The sequence below is a fragment of the Rana temporaria genome, chromosome 6 (genome assembly GCF_905171775.1).
Source record: "Rana temporaria chromosome 6, aRanTem1.1, whole genome shotgun sequence".
NCBI lineage: Eukaryota > Metazoa > Chordata > Amphibia > Anura > Ranidae > Rana > Rana temporaria.
Genome location: NC_053494.1, coordinates 192,582,240 through 192,601,641, shown reverse-complemented (window position 1 = coordinate 192,601,641; position 19,402 = coordinate 192,582,240). Strand labels below are relative to the sequence as shown.

Sequence of the window (19,402 nt, the reverse complement as noted above, 5' to 3'; positions counted from 1 at the left end):
ATTTTTTTAAAGCTCTAGCTATGACATTATCCACTCTAAGCAACCCCATAGACACTCTGTTTAATCGCTAAAAAATTTTGAAATTATCACTAAACTTAAACAGCTTTTTCACAAAAACTGTAAAAAGATATCAAACTAAAAAGATATAGCCGGATAGCTAAATATTTTATGAACATGTTAAAGTTTGTTTGGTATCTGTAGGTGAAAGTATGAAGGAGCTGAAACTTTTGGGAGCGCAAGGATATTTTAAGGATTTGAAGCAACCTCTTATTGACTTCAATGTTAAAAAAAGTGTTAAAAAGCTTAAATATTTGAAAAAGTATAAATCGTAAAAAAAAAAGTTGAAGAAGCCCAATCATTAGCTGAAAGAGCCGAACGTTTTAAAAGTTGAATGGTCTTAATAGCTGAAAGTATGCAGAAGTTACGCAAAACATACAGAATAATAAAATTAAAATTAAGAATAATAAAAAACGAATAACAATACTGAGAATGATATTGAGCATTCCCAATAATGATATAAACTGAGGAAAAGAGGACTATACAGAAAGAGCTATTCTCTCTCTTCGGAGAGGGAAAAGGGATTTTTAATACAGCTTACCTGTAAAATCCTTTTCTTGGAGTACATCACGGGACACAGAGCGGCATATTCATTACTATATGGGTTATATGGAGTACCTTCAGGTGTTGACACTGGCAATCTCAAACAGGAAATGCCCCTCCCTATATAACCCCCTCCCATAGGAGGAGTACCTCAGTTTTGTAGCAAGCAGTATGCCTCCCAAAATGGTCCCCAAAAAGAGGGGTGGGAGCTCTGTGTCCCGTGATGTACTCCAAGAAAAGGATTTTACAGGTAAGCTGTATTAAAAATCCCTTTTTCTTTATCGTACATCACGGGACACAGAGCGGCATATTCATTACTATATGGGATGTCCCAAAGCAATGCTCACAATGAGGGGAGGGAGAACATCTCCAAGACAAAAGGATTTAATTTAGAGAAATACTCAAATCATAATAAATCCAACTTAGTTGAGAAAAAATAATCTTAAATTTTAAATTTAACTCAAAAAAGAGGAGCCCCCGGAATCCGAGGGTCTCAAACTGCAGCCTGCAGCACTGCCTGCCCAAAGGCTGTATCAGACTTCCTTCTTACGTCCAACTGGTAGAATTTTGTAAACGTGTGGACAGAAGACCAGGTTGCCGCCTTGCAAACTTGAGCCATAGAGATCTGGTGGTGTGCTGCCCAGGAGGCGCCCATGGCCCTAGTAGAATGAGCCTTTAATGATACTGGAGGAGGCAACCCTTTCAAGCCGTAGGCCTGAGTGATTAATTGCTTAATCCACCTAGAAATGGTGGACTTTGCAGCTGCCTGCCCCTTCTTGGGCCCATCCGGTAATATGAACAGCACATCTGTTTTCCGGATCTTCTTTGTAGCTTTAAGATAGGCCTTCATGGCCCTGACGATATCCAAGGTATGCAGCAACCCTTCCTTTCTGGAAGTAGGTTTAGGGAAGAAGGATGGTAATACCAAATCCTGGTTCAAATGAAAACTGGATACAACCTTCGGTAGGAAGGAAGGATGAGGGCGGAGAACGACCCTGTCCTTATGAAAAATAAGATATGGTTCCTTACAGGATAAGGCCGCCAGTTCCGATACTCTTCTTGCGGAAACTATGGCGACCAAAAATACTAACTTCCTTGTCAGTAAAACCAAAGGAATTTCAGCCAACGGCTCAAACGGTTGTTTCTGTAAACTTGACAGAACAAGGTTTAAATCCCACGGGCAAAGCGGGGATTTAACTGGAGGTTTAATACGTAAGACCCCTTGAAGGAAGGTCTTAACCAGCGAGTGGGTGGCCAGCGGCCGCTGAAACCACACTGACAGAGCAGAAATCTGTCCTTTGATTGTGCTTAATGCCAATCCTTTATCCACTCCTAGCTGGAGAAAACGTAATACTCTATCGATGGTAAATTTGCGAGAAAGCCATCGCTTGGACTCACACCAGCCTACATAGGCCTTCCAGACCCTGTAATAAATCACCCTAGAGACCGGTTTCCTGGCTCTGATTAGGGTAGAGATTACTTTCTGAGACAGACCTCTACCCCTGAGAATCAGGGATTCAGCTTCCAGGCCGTCAAATTTAGATGCCGTAAGGCAGGGTGGAGGATCGGACCTTGCGATAGCAGGTCTGGCCGTAGAGGAAGAGTCCAAGGGTCTCCCACTACTATCCTTAAGATTAGTGAGTACCATGCCCTTCTGGGCCATGCTGGAGCTACCAGGATGACTGGTATGTGCTCCACCCGGATCCTGCGCAGCAGGCGGGGTAGTAACTGGAGCGGGGGAAACGCATAAAGAAGTTTGAACTGATGCCAAGGGCAAACCAACGCATCGGTTCCGCAGGCCATCGGATCCCTTGAGCGGGACATGAACCTGTCTAGCTTCTTGTTGAGTCTCGATGCCATGATATCCACGTCCGGCACTCCCCATCTTTGGCAGAGTGCTTGAAAGATTTGTGGATGCAGAGACCATTCCCCCGGCAATAGAGTCTGGCGGCTTAAGAAGTCCGCCTGAAAGTTGTCCACTCCTGGAATGAATATTGCCGATATGCAGGGCACATGAGCCTCTGCCCATAGGAGAATCAAGCTCACCTCTCTCTGAGCGGCTTGACTCCTGGTTCCCCCTTGGTGATTTATGTATGCCACGGCCGTGGCATTGTCTGATTGAATTCTCACCGGGAACCCCTGCAATTTTGACGTCCAAGCCCTGAGGGCTAGTCGAGCAGCTCTGAGCTCCAAGATGTTGATGGGCAACTGCTTCTCTGGCGTTGCCCAAGTACCTTGGCGAGTGCAACCATCCAAAATTGCTCCCCAGCCCGTCAGGCTGGCGTCTGTGGTCACTATCTTCCAAGCCACTGGGCTGAAAGACTTCCCCTTCAGTAGATTCTGAGGGTCTAACCACCAACACAGACTTTGTCGGACTCTTGATGAGAGCGGCAACGGGATATCCAAGGCCTGTGGCCTTCTGCTCCATGCTGACAGGATGGCTGCCTGCAGGATGCGAGTGTGGCTCTGGGCGTATGGTACCGCCTCGAATGTGGCCACCATCTTGCCTAGTAACCTCATACATAGGCGAATAGTCGGTTCCTTCTTGCTTAGAACCAGTAGGATTAATTCCTTGATGGCTTTGACCTTCCTCAGCGGTAGAAACACTCTTTGTTGTTCTGTGTCTAATCTCATGCCGAGATATTCCAACTGCCTTGTGGGCAGGAAAGCTGACTTTTCTCGATTTAGGACCCAGCCGAACTTCTCGAGGTATTGGACCGTGAGGGCCACTGCTCGCTCCAAGCCGGGAGACGAGTGATCTATGACTAGGAGGTCGTCCAGGTATGCTAGGATCGTGACCCCTTGGATCCTTAGTTTGGCTAGGATTGGAGCTTCGGACCTTCGTGAACACCCGGGGGGCCGTAGCCAACCCGAAGGGAAGCGCCACGAATTGGAAGTGACGCGAAGCCACCATGAAGCGTAGATATTTTTGATGTGGCTGATAAATTGGAAGATGAAGGTAGGCATCCTTTATGTCTATGGACGCCATGAAGTCGTCCTTTTGGAGTGTGGTAGCTGCTGACCGCACGGATTCCATCCGAAATGAGCGGATCTTTAGGTATGTATTTACCATCTTTAGGTCCAAAATTGGCCTGACATCTCCATTGGACTTCGGGATGATGAATAGGTTGGAGTAGAAACCTAGCCCCTGTTCCAGGACTGGTACCTCTACTATTACTTCCTGGGAAAGTAGATGATTTAATGCCGACATTAATGCGGCTCCTTTCTCCGGATCGTTTGGAATCCTCGACTCCTGGAAATGAAGAGGAGGAAACCTTAGGAAATCTAATTTGTAGCCCGTGGCCACGGAAGACCGTACCCATTCGTCGGGAATGCTGGCTTCCCAAACCTCTGAAAAGAGTCGCAGCCTTCCCCCCACCTTCGTGGGTGGGGGCGCCCCTTCATAAGGTCGGCTTGGGGGCTGGTTTTGCTGGTTTGCGAACCCACTGCTTTCTGCCTCTAGCAGCTTGTCCTTGTGACTTGCTGTTGAAGCCGAAGTTTGCTTTCGCAGGAGGCCGTCGATACTGTCTGGCATTAGAGGGCCCCTGCCCAGGGGAGTACTGTCGTTTAAACGCAGGCCCCTGAAACTTCCTTTTAGTTGGCAAGAGAGTACTTTTGCCATTTGAAATGGTTTGAATGTATTTATCTAGGTCTTCTCCGAAGAGTCGTCCTCCATGGAAGGGGAACCCTACCAGGAGCTTCTTGCATGGGGGCTCGGCCTCCCAGCTTTTTAACCATAAGAGTCTTCTCATATGGATAAGGGATAACGATAAACGTGACGCTTGCTGGATAGAATCCTTAATTGCGTCTACTGTAAAACATATGGCCCTAGGGACATCCGAAAATTCTTCTGCCTGCTGGGCAGGAATAAGTTTAAGCATCTGCTTAACTTGATCCGATAATGCTTGAGCAACCCCAATCGCAGCCACAGCTGGCTGTACTACTGCCCCTGCAGTAGTGAAGGAGTTCTTAAGTAGTGCTTCCAAGCGTTTATCAACTGGATCCTTGAATACCTGTATGTTTTCTACAGGGCATGTTAATGATTTGTTAATACATGAGATGGCTGCGTCCACTGCAGGAATAGCCCATTTCTTGGAAAATTTATCTTCCATAGGATATAGGGCAGAGAATCTTTTAGGTGGTAAGAAGATTTTATCTGGCTTGTTCCAATCTTGGAACAAAACTCCCTCTAGTAGAGGGTGGATCGGAAATACTGCATTGCTTTGAGGCGCCCTCAGTGAGCCCAAAGCTGAAACCGTAGATACCTGGAGATCTGGTACTGGCAAGTTGAATGCATTATGGACCAAGTCCGTTAAGGCTTGAATCCACCAGCTCTCCCCTTGGAAGACTGCTCCAGACTCCTCTGTATCCGGATCTTCGATCCCTGAACCTACTTGGTCCTTATTCAAGAGGTCGTCCAATTCCCCTGAGGAAAGGACCTCCTCTTCTGAGGGTCCGCGCTCGGGCGACGGAGATCTAATCCGTTTACTGCCCCGCATAGCTGTGGCTATCATTTTTCCCATTCTTTTCTCCATCTCTCTTAAAGAGGTGAGTAATACCTCGTCCGTGACCATTTTAGGGTTGGACTGACCCGCGCCAGCTCCAGCCCCAGATCCCGATGGCCCCAAGGCTCCCTGTGGGGAAAGCAGCGGCATAACTTTGTCCGAGACCTCAGACTCTCTGGGGGAATCCCCACCTCTTGTACCCTCTGACCCGGATGCCATGGTACAATACCGAGGTACACCTGCTACCTATTGGTATTTGGAACTATAAAAGTTAATTGCCCAAACACCTGTTTGGGGGATAAAAAATGCTTCCTCTCCCCTAGATGACTTTTTTTTTTTTTTTTTTTCAATCTTTTTTTTTTTTTTTTTTCGTTTTTGTTTCAAATCCAGGAAAGAAAAAGCATTCTGTCCCCCTGAGTAGTATTGCAAAGAAAAACTATGAGATGGAAAAGAAACAGCCTATTTCTAGGCTTGAAAACAGTCTTCTGAAGACTGCAATATCCTTTCTGGCCACTGTGTGTCCTCGGCGCCCCGTGCTGCCGCTCTGGTCTTTCCTCCCCAGTTCCAATGTATAGAGTGAGCTGTTTGGAACGAAAAAGGAAGGGCCGACCCTTCCTTAAACCACTGACCCGCCCTTCCCCCCTCAGCTAAACGGCGCGAATTGCGCCTATAACAACGTGAACGCGCGTGCGCGCGCGCCCTTCGATAGGGGGGGGGGTTGGGGGGAAGGGAGTCTCTCTGCTCCAACCTGGAACCACGAGGAGGTCAGCGTTTTGCCTGCTTGCAGGCTCTGAGGAGGAAGACTGATGGAGCATCGCCTGGAGGCTTGCAGGTAAGCACAGCTCTCTGACACACACACACTTTATATCACACAGGCCCCACTCAATGCTTTTCCAACACTACAAGGGAGGTCACTTCTTATGGGGAATAATACACATAGAGCCATCCTATCATTAAGATATGTGACTAGTTTGCCAGATGCAGCGCATAACTTTAGGCATGTCCCCTGTGACCCCCCAGAAAAAACCTGCTAAGAACCAAGTTCCGCAAGTTTTCCCCTCACTTACCTGCTCCATGCCGCAGGACTTTGCCAAGCAAGAGGCCCAATCTTCCCCCATCTCCGTGGGGATGTCTAGACCTTCAGGCCCTGGGTTCCTATGAAGGATCCACTGTCCTGGGCCCATATAGCACTCTGGCAACAGAAACATTAGGCACCCGAAGGTTTCTAAGTTCTGGGCCCAGGGTCCAGCTCTCTAAAAAGAAAAGCATTAGGGGCTATACCCCAAGGGTTTGGGGTCCGGTTACTGACCACTTTAGCGCTGAGGCCTTTGGACAGAACCGGTAGCTCACCTAATCCCAAGGATGCGGAGGCAAGCTAAACCATGACCAACACCTAAGACACTGGCGTAAAAACTGAGGTACTCCTCCTATGGGAGGGGGTTATATAGGGAGGGGCATTTCCTGTTTGAGATTGCCAGTGTCAACACCTGAAGGTACTCCATATAACCCATATAGTAATGAATATGCCGCTCTGTGTCCCGTGATGTACGATAAAGAAAGTGGTTTATCCATGTTTACAATGTATGCCTCTCTGCTTATGGACACTACACACTGTTAAAGTCAATGCCATGGTCCTTACCTTGTATTGTAAAAAACTGGAATAAAAACCATTGAAAATTAAAGGGGTGTTAAAAGGTACAATTTTTTTTCTTCTCCTAAATAGCTTCCATTACCTTAGTTCTGTCCTCCTTCACTTACCTCAGGGGTGTCAAACTCAATTTCATTGTGGGCCGCATCAGTATTATGATTGCCCTCAAAAGGGCCGGTTGTATCTGTAAGATTAGATGTCCAATGCATTCCCTCCCTTTACATTAGATGTCAACTGCCACCCTACCATCAGAGGTTGAGTCCCCCGCTCTCCCTTACATCACAGTGTACCCCCCTTTCCTTATGCTGCTGCTGGGAAGAAGCTGGATGCATTGCTTGAAAGCAGAAAGTAGGGGTCTGGAGGAAGACCAGAGGAGGGCTGGAGCTTTCCTGCAGCTGCAGGAGAGGTACGAGGGCCACATGAAATGGCCTGGAGGGCCGGATTCGGCCCGCGGGCCTTGTGTTTGACACCTGTGACTTACCTCATCCTTCGATTTTGCTTTTAAATGTCCTTATTTCTTCTGAGAAATCCTCACTTCCTGTTCTTCTGTCTGTAACTCCACACAGTAATGCAAGGCTTTCTCCCTGGTGTGGAGTGTCATGCTCGCCCCCCTCCCTTGGAATACAGGAGAGTCAGGATGCTCTCTACGTTGCAGATATAGAAAGGAGCTGTACGTTAGTGGGCATCCTGACTCTCCTGTAGTCCAAGGGAGGGGGCGAGTACGACACTCCACACCAGGAAGAAATCCTTGCATTACTGTGTGGAGTTACAGACAGAAGAACAGGAAACGAGGATTTCTCAGAAGAAATAAGGACATGTAAAAACAAAATGGAAGGATGAGGTAAGTGAAGGAGGACTGCACTAAGGTAAAGGAAGCTATTTAGGAAAAAATGTTTTACCATTACAACCCCTTTAAAAATTGTATGTAAAAAAAAAAAAATCGAATGAATTATTCAGTAGATGTTCCCAAACATTTCCCTAATCTGACATACATACACAGTCGGATCACTGTGTAAACGTCAGTGAAGGTCTTCTGTAATAGACAAGATCACTGCCGCTGCATGTAATAGTAGTTTGCGACATGTTCAAATCATCATATTTTAGCTCAAACACAGCTTACATAAAGCAAGCTTTGTGAGTGATGGCCTAGTCGATCATGAAAATGGCGAGTCTTCCTTGTTAAAGGTCTACAACATTACTTAACTCAGCGTGAAGCGATCACCGTTAAAGTGATGCTGATTTGCTTCATCGGGCATAATGGAGCAAAAGAGACGTTGTATGTTGCAGAATTCATCAAACTGCTTGCTCACACTCCATTATGCAAGACAAAGCAAGCTGACCTCTAATTTTCCCTATTCCTGGGAGTGAAGTCGCTGCTATATGTCCATTGATCCACACAGCACAAGAGCAGTAACATACTGTAAGATTTACAGGAAACAAGCAAAAAAAAGTCATGGAAAATTTAGAAACCTAAGTAAAGTTGACAAATACAGACACTGGTAAGCCAAAGGCCTAACTCTGGTCCTTGAAATTTATTTTGCTGCAAAACAACAGATTCCATCAAATTGAGCCTCTAATTTTGCCACACAACCTTGCTTTGGTGAAATTTGCTTGAAAAAGGAAAACTTTAATGCCCTTTAATGCCCAATGCACACAGTGCTGGGCAGTACCCATGTTCAGGGCAGTATGCGTCCTGGGACAAATGGCTGGAACACAGAATTCATTCCTGGGTGGCCCATACTGCCCTAAACATACTGTAAGGGGCCAGATCCACATACCTCCGTGCATTTTTCAGTCTGGCGTAGAGTATCTCAGATACACTACGCCGCCGTAACTTTCAGCATATTTTCCGTATCCTGAAAGAATTTGCGCAGTAAGTTACGGCGGCGTAGTGTAACTGTGTCGGCAAAAGGGTGCGCAATTCAATGGGATGAGATGGGGGCATGTTTTATGTTAATACATCTTGACCTGATGTAAATGATGTTTTTTCTGAACGGCGCATGTGTCGTCCATGGGGGTATCCCAGTGCGCATGCTCCAAATTAACCCGCAACAAGCCAATGCTTTCGACGTGAACGTCATTCTACGCAAAGCACTATTCGCAAACGTTTTACGCAAACGACGTACACGACGGAAAATTTGACGCTGGCCCGACGTCCATACTTAACATTGGCTACGCCTCATATAGCAGGGGCAACGTTACACCTAAAAAAGCCTTACGGAAACATCGTAAAAAAATTCGCCGGCCGGACGTACATTTGTGGATTGGCGTATCTAGCTAATTTGCATACTCAACGCGGAAATCGACAGAAGCGCCAACTAGCGGCCAGCGTAAATATGCACCTTAGATCCGACGGCGTACTAAGACGTACGCCAGTCGGATCTAGCCCAGCTTCAGGCGTATCTTGTTTTGTGGATACAAAACAAAGATACGCCGGAGCAACCTAGCAGTTACGCGGCGTATCAATAGATAAGCCAGCGTAACTGCTTCGTAGATCTGGCCCAAGGACTGCTTATTGCAAACATCTAGCCTCAGCAGCTATCAGCCTCTCATAGAGTTTTACATGCTGCCAGCGGCGGGGTTGGACCTTGCTCCTGTACCTTCCACTATCACATTAAAGCCAAAATGCTTTGTGTACATGAGGCCTAAGAAAACTACCCTATGCTGCTTTGCAAGCTCACCCCAAACCACTCCTAGCAACCAATCAGTGAATGTAAATTTCCTTTTATAAACCAGGCTCACGATGTCTATGCCATTGGTGCCCCAGCTGCAGCGGCCCTTTACAGACCCTCACCAGCCAGTAACAGCAGTATTCATTTAAACAAGTTATTATGTCAGTAATTTCTAACAATCTCATGTTACATATTCTCAAACTCTATCTCCTGCCTTGTGTTTTCAAGTCTCCATCCACACCTGTTGTATGTCTGCCATCGCTGGCTTTCTCCTCCAAGAAGTCTGAAATCTCTTAGGCCTCGTACATCCGCGGACCGTTTTCATCGGACATGTCTGCTGGGAGATTTTGGTCTGATGTGTGTACACACCATCAGACCAAATTCCCCGCGGACAGAAAACGCGGTGACGTGGCGGCGACGTGCGCGAACCAGGAAGTTTAATGCTTCCACGCAAGCGTCGAATCACTTCAACGCATGCGCGGGATTTCGGCCCAGCGGACATGTCCGATGAGTCGAACTAACCATCGGACATGTCCGACGGACAGGCCTCCAGCGGACATGTTTCTTAGCATGCTAAGAAACTTTTGTCCGCTGGAAACCTGTCCGCTAGGCCGGAAAACTGTCCGGTAGGCCCTACACACGGTCGAACATGTCCGTGGAAACTGGTCCGACGGACCAGTTTCAGCGGACATGTTCGGTCGTGTGTACAAGGCCCTACAGCAGGGGTGTCAAACTGGCGGCCCTCCAGCTGTTGCAAAACTACAAGTCCCATGAGGCATTGCAAGGCTAACAGTTACAAGCATGACTCTCAGGCCCCGTACTCACGACCAAACATGTCTGCTGAAACTGGTCCGCAGGCCAGTTTCAGCAGACATGTTTGGTCGTGTGTGGGCGCGAGCGGGCCGAATTCCAGCAAACATTTGCCCGCCGGGCCTTTTCCCAGCGGACAAATATTCCTGGACTTGTTTTAAAACAGTCCGCTGGAATCCTGCCCGCTCGGACATGTACGGTCGTCAGTACAGACCTACCGTACATGTCCAGGCGCCCGCCGTCCCTCGCATGCGTCGAATGACTTCGACGCATGCGTGGAAGCATTTTAAAGGCGGGCCGCCCACGTCGCTGCGTCATTGTCGCGGCGACACCGCGTCATCGACGCGGCGACACCACGGACACGCCCCGCGTATTGTTTACGCGTGGACTTCTGTACGATGGTGTGTACAACCATCGTACAGAAGCCCTCTGGCAGACATGTATGGTGAAAACGGTCCGACGGACCGCTTTCACCATACATGTTTGGTCGTGAGTACCCGGCCTCACAGGCAGAGGCATGATGGGACTTGTAGTTTCGGAACAGCTGGAGGGCCGCCAGTTTGACACCCCTGCCCTACAGTCTTCTCTCATATAGAGACCCTTTGGACCTGTCAAGAGTCACAGTTGAGGACCCCCATACCTCATAAGTTGACAACCACTGGTCTACAATCTTTGGAGGTTATAATTAGTGCTTGTGATCGAAGTTTTAGAAAAGTGAAAAATATTACTGATTAGTGAGTATATTTTAAAGTGATACTAAGGCCTCTTTCACACGGGACGGATTCGTGATGATCCGCCCCGTGAACCTTCGCTTGATCCCCACTGAGCCGCCGGATGACAGGGCGGTCCCCGCACGCTGTGCAGGGACCGCCCTGTCAGATCTCCGCTCTCCCCTATGGGGGGATCGGATGAACACGGACCGTCTGTCCGTGTTCATCCGATCCGCAGACGGATGGAAAAATAGGGTTTTCCTCCGTCTGCAGAATCAGAGAATTGCAGAACCGGGCGACCAATGTATGTCCCTTTTTTATCCGTACACGGATGGATGAAAAAGCGGACATACGGTCCGCCCGTGTGAAAGAGCCCTAAAGCTTAACATGTTTTTTTTTTTTTAAATAACAAACATGTCACGTGGAAGTTCGGCTTATGGGTCGTAAGTTTGGTTTAGGTTTGATCCTAATAGGTGAATGAGGCTATATTTAGATTCAAGTGTATAAAGGTTTAACAGTCATGTAACTGAACCTTAAACGACTTGTTATTGTACAATTACTTCCCATTACAATGGCAAATGCTGATATTGTATTTGTAAAATTTAAATAAAAAAACATTGGAAAACAAATAACAAACATGTCATACTTACCGCCACTGTGCAGCTAGTATTGCACAAAGTGACCCTGATCCTCATCTTCTGGGGTCCCTTGGCGGCTGTCTCAGCTCCTCCCCATTTCCGATAACCCCCTCTGGGAGCTCACCTTGCGGACGCGCTTCCGAGTCCTGTAGTTGGCGTCCATAGCCAACTACAGGACTCGGCCCCGCCCCCCCAGCCCTCGCGTCATTGGAGTTGATCGCCAGCAGCGTGAGCCGAAGGCTGTGCTGCTATCAAACTATCCAATGAAGATTCGAGAAGAGCCGAGAAGCCAGAGCGTTCACGACACAGGACTTTCGAGGGCTCAGGTAAGTAAACGGGTAATCGATTGAGTTCTCGGCAATCGGCGAGTACCTGAAAAAAAGTATCGGTACTTGTGCTCGGTCTTAAAAAAGTGGTATCGGGACAACCCTAGTTCCTAATGCTTATGTGTGCAAGCCCTTCAAAATACTAGCACTACTACTGTGATAGATCAGTGGTTCTACTGATCGCAGGAATCTCTGGTAGGCAGACAGAAACTTGTGAAAAAGTTATTACTAGTGTTCCCAAATCTCAGAAAATGTAATTGCAAAGCTTACATACAAGTAGTTGTTTCCTCATAAAACAGGTGTTTGAAACGCGTGTGATGAACTTTTGAGCTGGCTGCATGTCATGTCCTAAATTTTTTATGGATTCTCAATAAAATAACCTTTTTATGCTGCAAGTGCCGCCATCCCTTTCTTCATAATTTTGTATTTTTGGGCTCTGGACCAAGGCTGGCACCCAGCTTGTTTTACAGCAGCAGAGACCTTATGATTTACCTGGAGTGATACAACTCCCCTGTTTTACTACAGGGACCGAGACCTTGCTGTGCCAAATGTTCTGGGTAACAAAACATTTGGGACATGGCAAAGAATTTTACTGCCACAGTGGGTCGCAACAATGAAAAACGCTGAGCATTATGATTTTAGGTCACAAGTGTCACTCTGTTGGAATGATATCGTCAATAAATCTTCAGGGAAGCAAATCTGTACGTACCATGAAAGGATTTGGTTATAGCCGTATTGGAAGTCTCTCTCTTGGTTCTTTCTCACAGGGTAGACCAACTGGTTTTCGTGAAAATACAGAACCTTCTTCAGTTTCCCAAGATCAGGCCGGAGGGCTACCAGTTCAGCCAGATTAAGCACAGAGCTTGTGAAGAGGACCCTAAAAAAAAAAAAAAAAATTTCACTCTAAAGATGCAAAGCAATAAGCCCAATACAAAAGTTACCTAAAAATTACCCGTATCTGAGCTACAGTCTTACATTGTTCCCAACAAGTCTGTGTTTAGACATCATGGGCAGCACAGTGGTGTAGTGAGTAGCACTCTCGCCTAGCAGTAAAAAGGGTTGCTGGTTCGAATCCCGACCACGACACTACCTGCCTGGAGTTTGCATGTTCTCCCTGTCCCTGCGTGGGTTTCCTCCAGGTACTCCTGTTTCCTCCTACACTCCAAAGACATGCTTGTAGGTTAATTGGCTTCTGCCTAAAATTGGCTCTAGTACATGAATGTGGGTTAGATTGTAAGCTCCTTGACTGATGTGAATATACATTGTATATGTAAAGCGCTGCGTAAATTGACAGCGCTATATAAATACCTAAATAATAATAATAATAATAATGATAATGTTGCATTTACCTGCACAGATAATATTCATAGATGTGAACAAAAATCATTGGTTTAAACAGTGTCTCTTTTCCAAAGGTGTTGCATAAGCAACACCCTTGGCACCCCAGATGTTTTGTAACTACATTTCCCATGATGCTCATGCGCGCTGCAGTTTAGCTGAGCATCATGGGAAATGTAGTTCCAAAACATCTGGAGTGCCAAGGGTCGCCATCACTGCCCTAGGATGTGTAAGCATTAGATTTTGTGAAAGGTTACTTTCAGGAAGATTAGAGAGAAATATGGTAAATGGGTCTAGGGGCTGCCCCAAAAACGACATCCACTTACCCCAACACTAATCCTCCTTGTCACCCTAATGCTTACCTCTCTGTAACCCTTTCACTAACCTTCTCTGTGACCCTAACACTTACCCTCAATGTAACACTAAGGACCCATTCACACCATTTTGGTGCATTAGAGCACATACGTGAATGTGCATTTCATTAAAGCAGTCCATTCATTTATATGCATATTAAAAAGGTGCACATGAATTGAAAAGTTATGTACTGACCATTTGGGGGATGGGAGAGTATTTCCTCCATGTCACACTTTTCTTTGTATGGGTGGGGGGAATGGGGGGGGGGCAAGAAGGAACCGCTTTCCTGAAGTTATCCGATAGGACTACACGGAGAGTCACGAGACTATCTCTGTGTCATGATGGACCTGGAGGTTCATGACATCTATGTATCTATCTGGGAAAGGGGGGAAGGGGTAAATTTTTTGGGCCGGTTGTTTTCCAAGCTGTGTGGCTTGTTATTGTATGTATTGTATAAAACAAAATAAAAATAATTTACAAAAAAAAAAAGTGCACATAGAATTTCTACCAATGCAGAGTACCACGCCATAGGCAAAGTGTGATGGGTTGGCATTCAGAATGAATGGCATCACATAGCACCAATGCAAGCAATGTTCATTGCCCTGTGAATGGGCTTTCACAGTAAATTCAGGTTAACCCCCAAAAAATGTAAATACCCCTTAACCATAACCCAAACCCTAGCATTCACCCTCCCGGTGAGCCTAGAACTAACCATTCCTGTAACCATTGATTAAGCACCAACCCATGCCGTCTTTGTAACCAGAAACTAACCCTCAATGTAACCATGCACTCATTTGGTTTAATTCTTTATAAAAGGTTGTTGGTACAGCACTAAGCCTCTGTGCCCTTTTGTTTTGTAGGTGTTATTTCAAGATGTCCTGATCTGAAGAGGTCAGCACTGGCATAGCTTTCTAGTCCTGGATGGAGTGGCAACAATAATAGGGACATTTCCTACAGTTGGTTGAGTTCTTAGTAATCCAATAGTGCTACGGTAGTACTTAAAGGTTAAAGATCGCGCTGGACTGACCAGCTCAGTTGAGGGTCTGAGTGGGTGATGGTGGAGGCAGGTTGTGAGAGTTTGCTCCCGATAAATCCAGCCCGACTGGATAGAAAGGTGGCAGTGAGCCCCTTTGAGGGGCCTGGGCTGCTACCTCTGGGTACACCTCAAGGTCGTTTCCGCAAAAACTTGTGGTGGTAGATAAAGGAGTGCCCAATATCCAATTAGAAGTAAAATGAAGGTGAATATTTTGTTCTTTTATTAAAAGTAGCAAAACATGATAAAGCCAACGTGTTTTGGGGTAACAAAGGCTCCCCCTTCATCAGGGCTGCTGCTATAAGCTAATGGTGAATAAGGATGTAACCCAACTGGTGTATCCATGACACCAAAAACAAAAAAATTGCCGTGTTGCTCCAGTGGTGGCAGCATAGAGTGTCTTTCTTTGCTGCCACCGCCAGGGAGCAATACAGCAACTTTCTCGTTTTTGGTGTCACTGATACACCAGTTGGGTTACATCCTAACTCACCATTAGCATATTGCAGCAGCCCTGAAGAAGGGGGGGGGGGTCTTTGTTCCCCAAAACATGTTGGCTTTATCATGTTTTGCTACTTTCAATAAAATGATGACATATTCATTTTACTTCTAATTGGATATCGGGCACTCCTTTACCTACCACCACACAGTGCTACGGTGTCATGCTATGTACCCCTTGTGACTATATTCAAACACTAACCCTAACCCTCCCTGTAACCATGATCAAAACACTAACACTCACCATCCCTGTAACCCTGAGGCCTCGTACACACGGCAAAACTTGCTGGGAGATATTTTTTTGCCGAGGAAACCGGTCGTGTGTACATTTTCGTCAAGGAAACGGTCGAGAAACTCAACAAGCCAAAAAGAGAGCATGTTCTCTATTTCCTCGACGGGAATGGAGAAAATTGGCTTGTTGAGTTCCTTGACAGCCTAACAAGGAACTCAACGAGCAAAACAATGTGTTTCGCCCGTCGAGTTCCTCGGTCGCGTGTACGAGGCCCATTACTAACACTAACCCTCCCTGTAATGCTAACATTCACCCACTCTCTAACACTCACACTTCCAATAACCCTAAAAATTGCCCTTCTGGTAACACTTACCATCTCTGTGACCCTTACACTCCCCCACCTTGTAACCCTAACACTCCCCCTAACCCATTCCATCTCTGTGTATGCTGAACACTAACACCAACCTTCCTTTTCTCCCTTATTTAAAACATAACCCCTCCTTCACATACTCACCTGTACTGGGAGTCTCTAAGCAGAAGACCAACCCTTCCTGCACCAAAAGACACCAGTGCCAGAATCTACTGTTCCTTGCCCATAAGATATCTCACCGCTGTTTCTCTCTGACCTCAATATTTTCTAAACCACTGACTTGGAACAAGCATACATCAACTGAAGTCAGAACTTCTGATCTGCATAATTGACCTGAGTCAAAGACTCAAAAAGCACTAAAGCCACGTCCATGAGAACCAGGCAACTAGCACTTCCACGCAAACAATGGCAGCCAACAGATTTCTTACAACACATTTCCTTCTAGTTGGCCAATAAAAGTGATGTGCACAGATACTGCAAGACTTCCAACTGAATCGCTCACTACAAGTTTTATCATGTAACAAAGACCAAAAAGCAAATGCATTTTATCCTAATCTATGATCTATGGGATCTAGAGACTATTAAACACTTCCACTCAACACCTATCGCTGCAGACAAGCAAAGTTCCGCTTTCTTTCCCTAATGCAAAGCAAGGCAGAAATGTATGTCAGTTGTTATTGTGTTTGACATCAACATTAATTTCTTCCCTCCGGCCACTATTTAAGCAATTGGAACAAGGTGAGGTTTATGAAGCCACTGGGCTTATCTGCAAAGAAAGGACCTGAAGTAATATGCAGAAATAAGGCAGAGGGTGATAGCTTGTGACAGCTTCTGTATCAGCACTTCCTTCCAGGAGAGCTCCATCTCTGTGCTCACAATTATGCAAAATGCAGACAAGAAAAACCTTAAGGTCAACTTAAACACAGTGGGCTTAATGTGAGACTAAAGCCGTATTATAAAAGAAAGGAACTTACTGTACAAACTTAAAAGGGATACAAAAACCAAGAAATGTATATAGCACAAACACATGCTCTCATGTCTATTGTTTTTTGTGCAATTTAAATATGAAATCAAGGTACCATATTTATCTTCGTATAGCGTGCCCCGGCGTATAGCGCGCACCCCCAACCTGGAAGGGAAATTTCCTGAAAAAAAGAAAATACTTACAGTTTGAATGCCCCTCGTCGGTGTCTTGCCCGGCGTCCATTGGCGGCCTTGTCCGGTCCAGCATCCGTCTGCGGCCTCGGTGGTGTCCTCCCCGCTTCTCCCGTGCTGTTTTTGAGCCGATCCCCGCTTCCCGCACTGTGTTTGAACGCCGCCGCCGACATATACTGAGCGCAGTACACTCGGGCACACTCGGCTCCTCTCGCATAAAGGCTAGGAGGCGGCAAAGGGCGTGACCGCGAGGGGAGCCTGGCCGAGTGTACCCGAGTGTACTGCGCATGGTATATGTCGGCGGCGGCATTCAAACACAGCGCGGGAAGCGGGGATCGGCGTATATTGCGCACCCACGATTTTCCCCTTATTTTAAGGGGAAAAAAGTGCGCGGTATACGCCGATAAATACTGTAGTTACTAACGTTACTTCAGACAACCTCGTCTGAGGTTACGTTCACATTTACACTAGGATGTTTGGTCGGTTTGCAGTCTTATTTTTCGAGCATTTGTACTGGCGATTTAGCGTGTTCTGAGGGCAGCTGAAGTTTAAAGTGTTACTAAACCCACAACAGTAAAATCAGTCTGTATATGTCCTTATCGCAACCTTTGACTCTTATCAAAGCAAATGCCTTTGCCCAAACACCTTCACTTTTATTGGCTGCCATATGGCTGGGATACCATCCTCCGCGCTCCTTCCTCCCAACGGTTAATGCTACATTACCCACATGGAGATCGGTTCTACAATCTGCGAGAGGAACACATGTGAAAGCCCTTCACCAACTCCCATTATCAGCCCTATCGTTCTTATCACCAGACCTTCCACTTCAGAACTGGTTCTCACAGGGTCTTCGAAGATTGGGGACCTGTGCCAACATAATCAACTCTTATCTTTCGTCCAAATTAAAGACCATTTTGCCATCTCCAATAAGGACTTCTACATGTACTTAAAGCGGAGTTCCGCCAATTTTTTTTTCAAGTCAGCAGCTACAAATACTGCAGCTGCTGACTTTTAAAATAAGGACACTTACCTGTCCAAGGCGCCCGCAATGTCGGCACCCGGAACCGATCTGTTCTGCTGCCATCTTCGCTAAGAGAATCAGGAAGTGAAGCCTTGTGGCTTCACAGCCTGGTTGCCTACTACACATGCACGTCTCGCGCTGCGCGATCCCACTGGTCCCTGCTGACCTGTGTGTCTCCCAGAAGACATTGGGGGAGACAGAGGAGGCACAGGATGTGGTGTAGATAGCCATGGGTGGCTCGTCTATCTATGCCTGGAAGTGGGAGCAAAATACCTGGATTAGATAGGTATCTGCTCCCCCCTCCCCCTGAAAGGTGCCAAATGTGACACCAAAGGGGGGGAGGATTCCGAAAAGTTACATTTTTGAGTGAAATTCCGTTTTAAAGGAACACTAAAGGTTCATTTTTTATTGGATCAATTGATTGCTGTAAGCTAGAACATTTAAATATCACTTACCTCGTTTTTACTTTTGACCTCCAAAATACAGTAATCCAGGTTTGAAAATGCCATTTCCTGTCTCTCCTCTTCTTGCTTTCCACCAGCATCTGAGCCGTTTTGCATGGTGGAAAGAAGAATGTGCTCACCCCCTCCCTATGACTACAGCCCTGTGTGAAGATGCTCTCTTATCCCTCACAGGCATGGAGGCTAAGCCTAACAGGAACTGTAGTTCCCATTAGGCCGTGATGTAGCAAGAATGAATGCGCACCGCAAACCAGGAAGTCAGTGAGAATAATGATTCAGGAGTGACTGAGGTGAATAAAACAGCTCAATTTCAACAGGTATCAAACTAGTTATAATGCAAAACATTACTTTTTACTTCATCAGCACCTGTCAGACTTTAATTTAAGAGGAAAATATGTTTGTCTTTACAACCCCTTTAAGGCTCCGACATATACTCACCACCATCTTAACCTCACACAATACTTGGACTAAGGGCATTCTACAATTTCTTTCCTCAACCAACAACAAAACTCATGGCAAATCCCTTCTTTATGGCCTACTAACAAAACCAAATCTGGAAGAACACACCCCAACTATAAAATACTAAAATCCAAGTTGCAAATCAAGATCCCTCCCACTATCTGGTACCGAGCACTACACTCATCCACCATGTACTCTAAAAATATTTCCCTCTGGGAAACCTGAATGAAAATGTATTACAGGTGGTATTATACCCCTGTGAAATTGACTTGAATGTTCCTGACTCAATCTAGCAAATGTTGGAGAAATTGTGACATGGATGGACATATGTTCCATATCTGGTGGGCCTGTCCACCTATTGGCGCTTTCTGGACGGACATCTCCACACTTACTCACAATGTTACTAACATAACCATTGAGTTAACCCTACAAATGTCTCTCTTCGAACTAGGCCTCTCTATTTGGTCCTCCAAATTTCACCCCAACATTACACACATACTCATTCCTGCCCAGTTATCTATTGCTCGGCACTGGAAACAGGTCTGTCCACCTACTCTCCAAGACACCATTGATAC

The 19,402-nt window shown here is 46.2% G+C and overlaps 1 protein-coding gene across 3 annotated transcripts in view; it reads right to left on the bottom strand.

Moving 5' to 3' along the window:
• The window catches only part of GTDC1 (glycosyltransferase like domain containing 1), a 351,630-nt gene that overhangs the window by 260,084 nt on the left and 72,144 nt on the right, over positions 1-19,402 (bottom strand). For all 3 annotated transcript variants that reach the window (XM_040358037.1, XM_040358035.1, XM_040358034.1), the window contains exon 3: positions 12,619-12,786. In XM_040358037.1, coding sequence (XP_040213971.1) covers positions 12,619-12,786 — 168 coding nt within the window. The remainder of the gene's footprint in view (positions 1-12,618; positions 12,787-19,402) is intronic.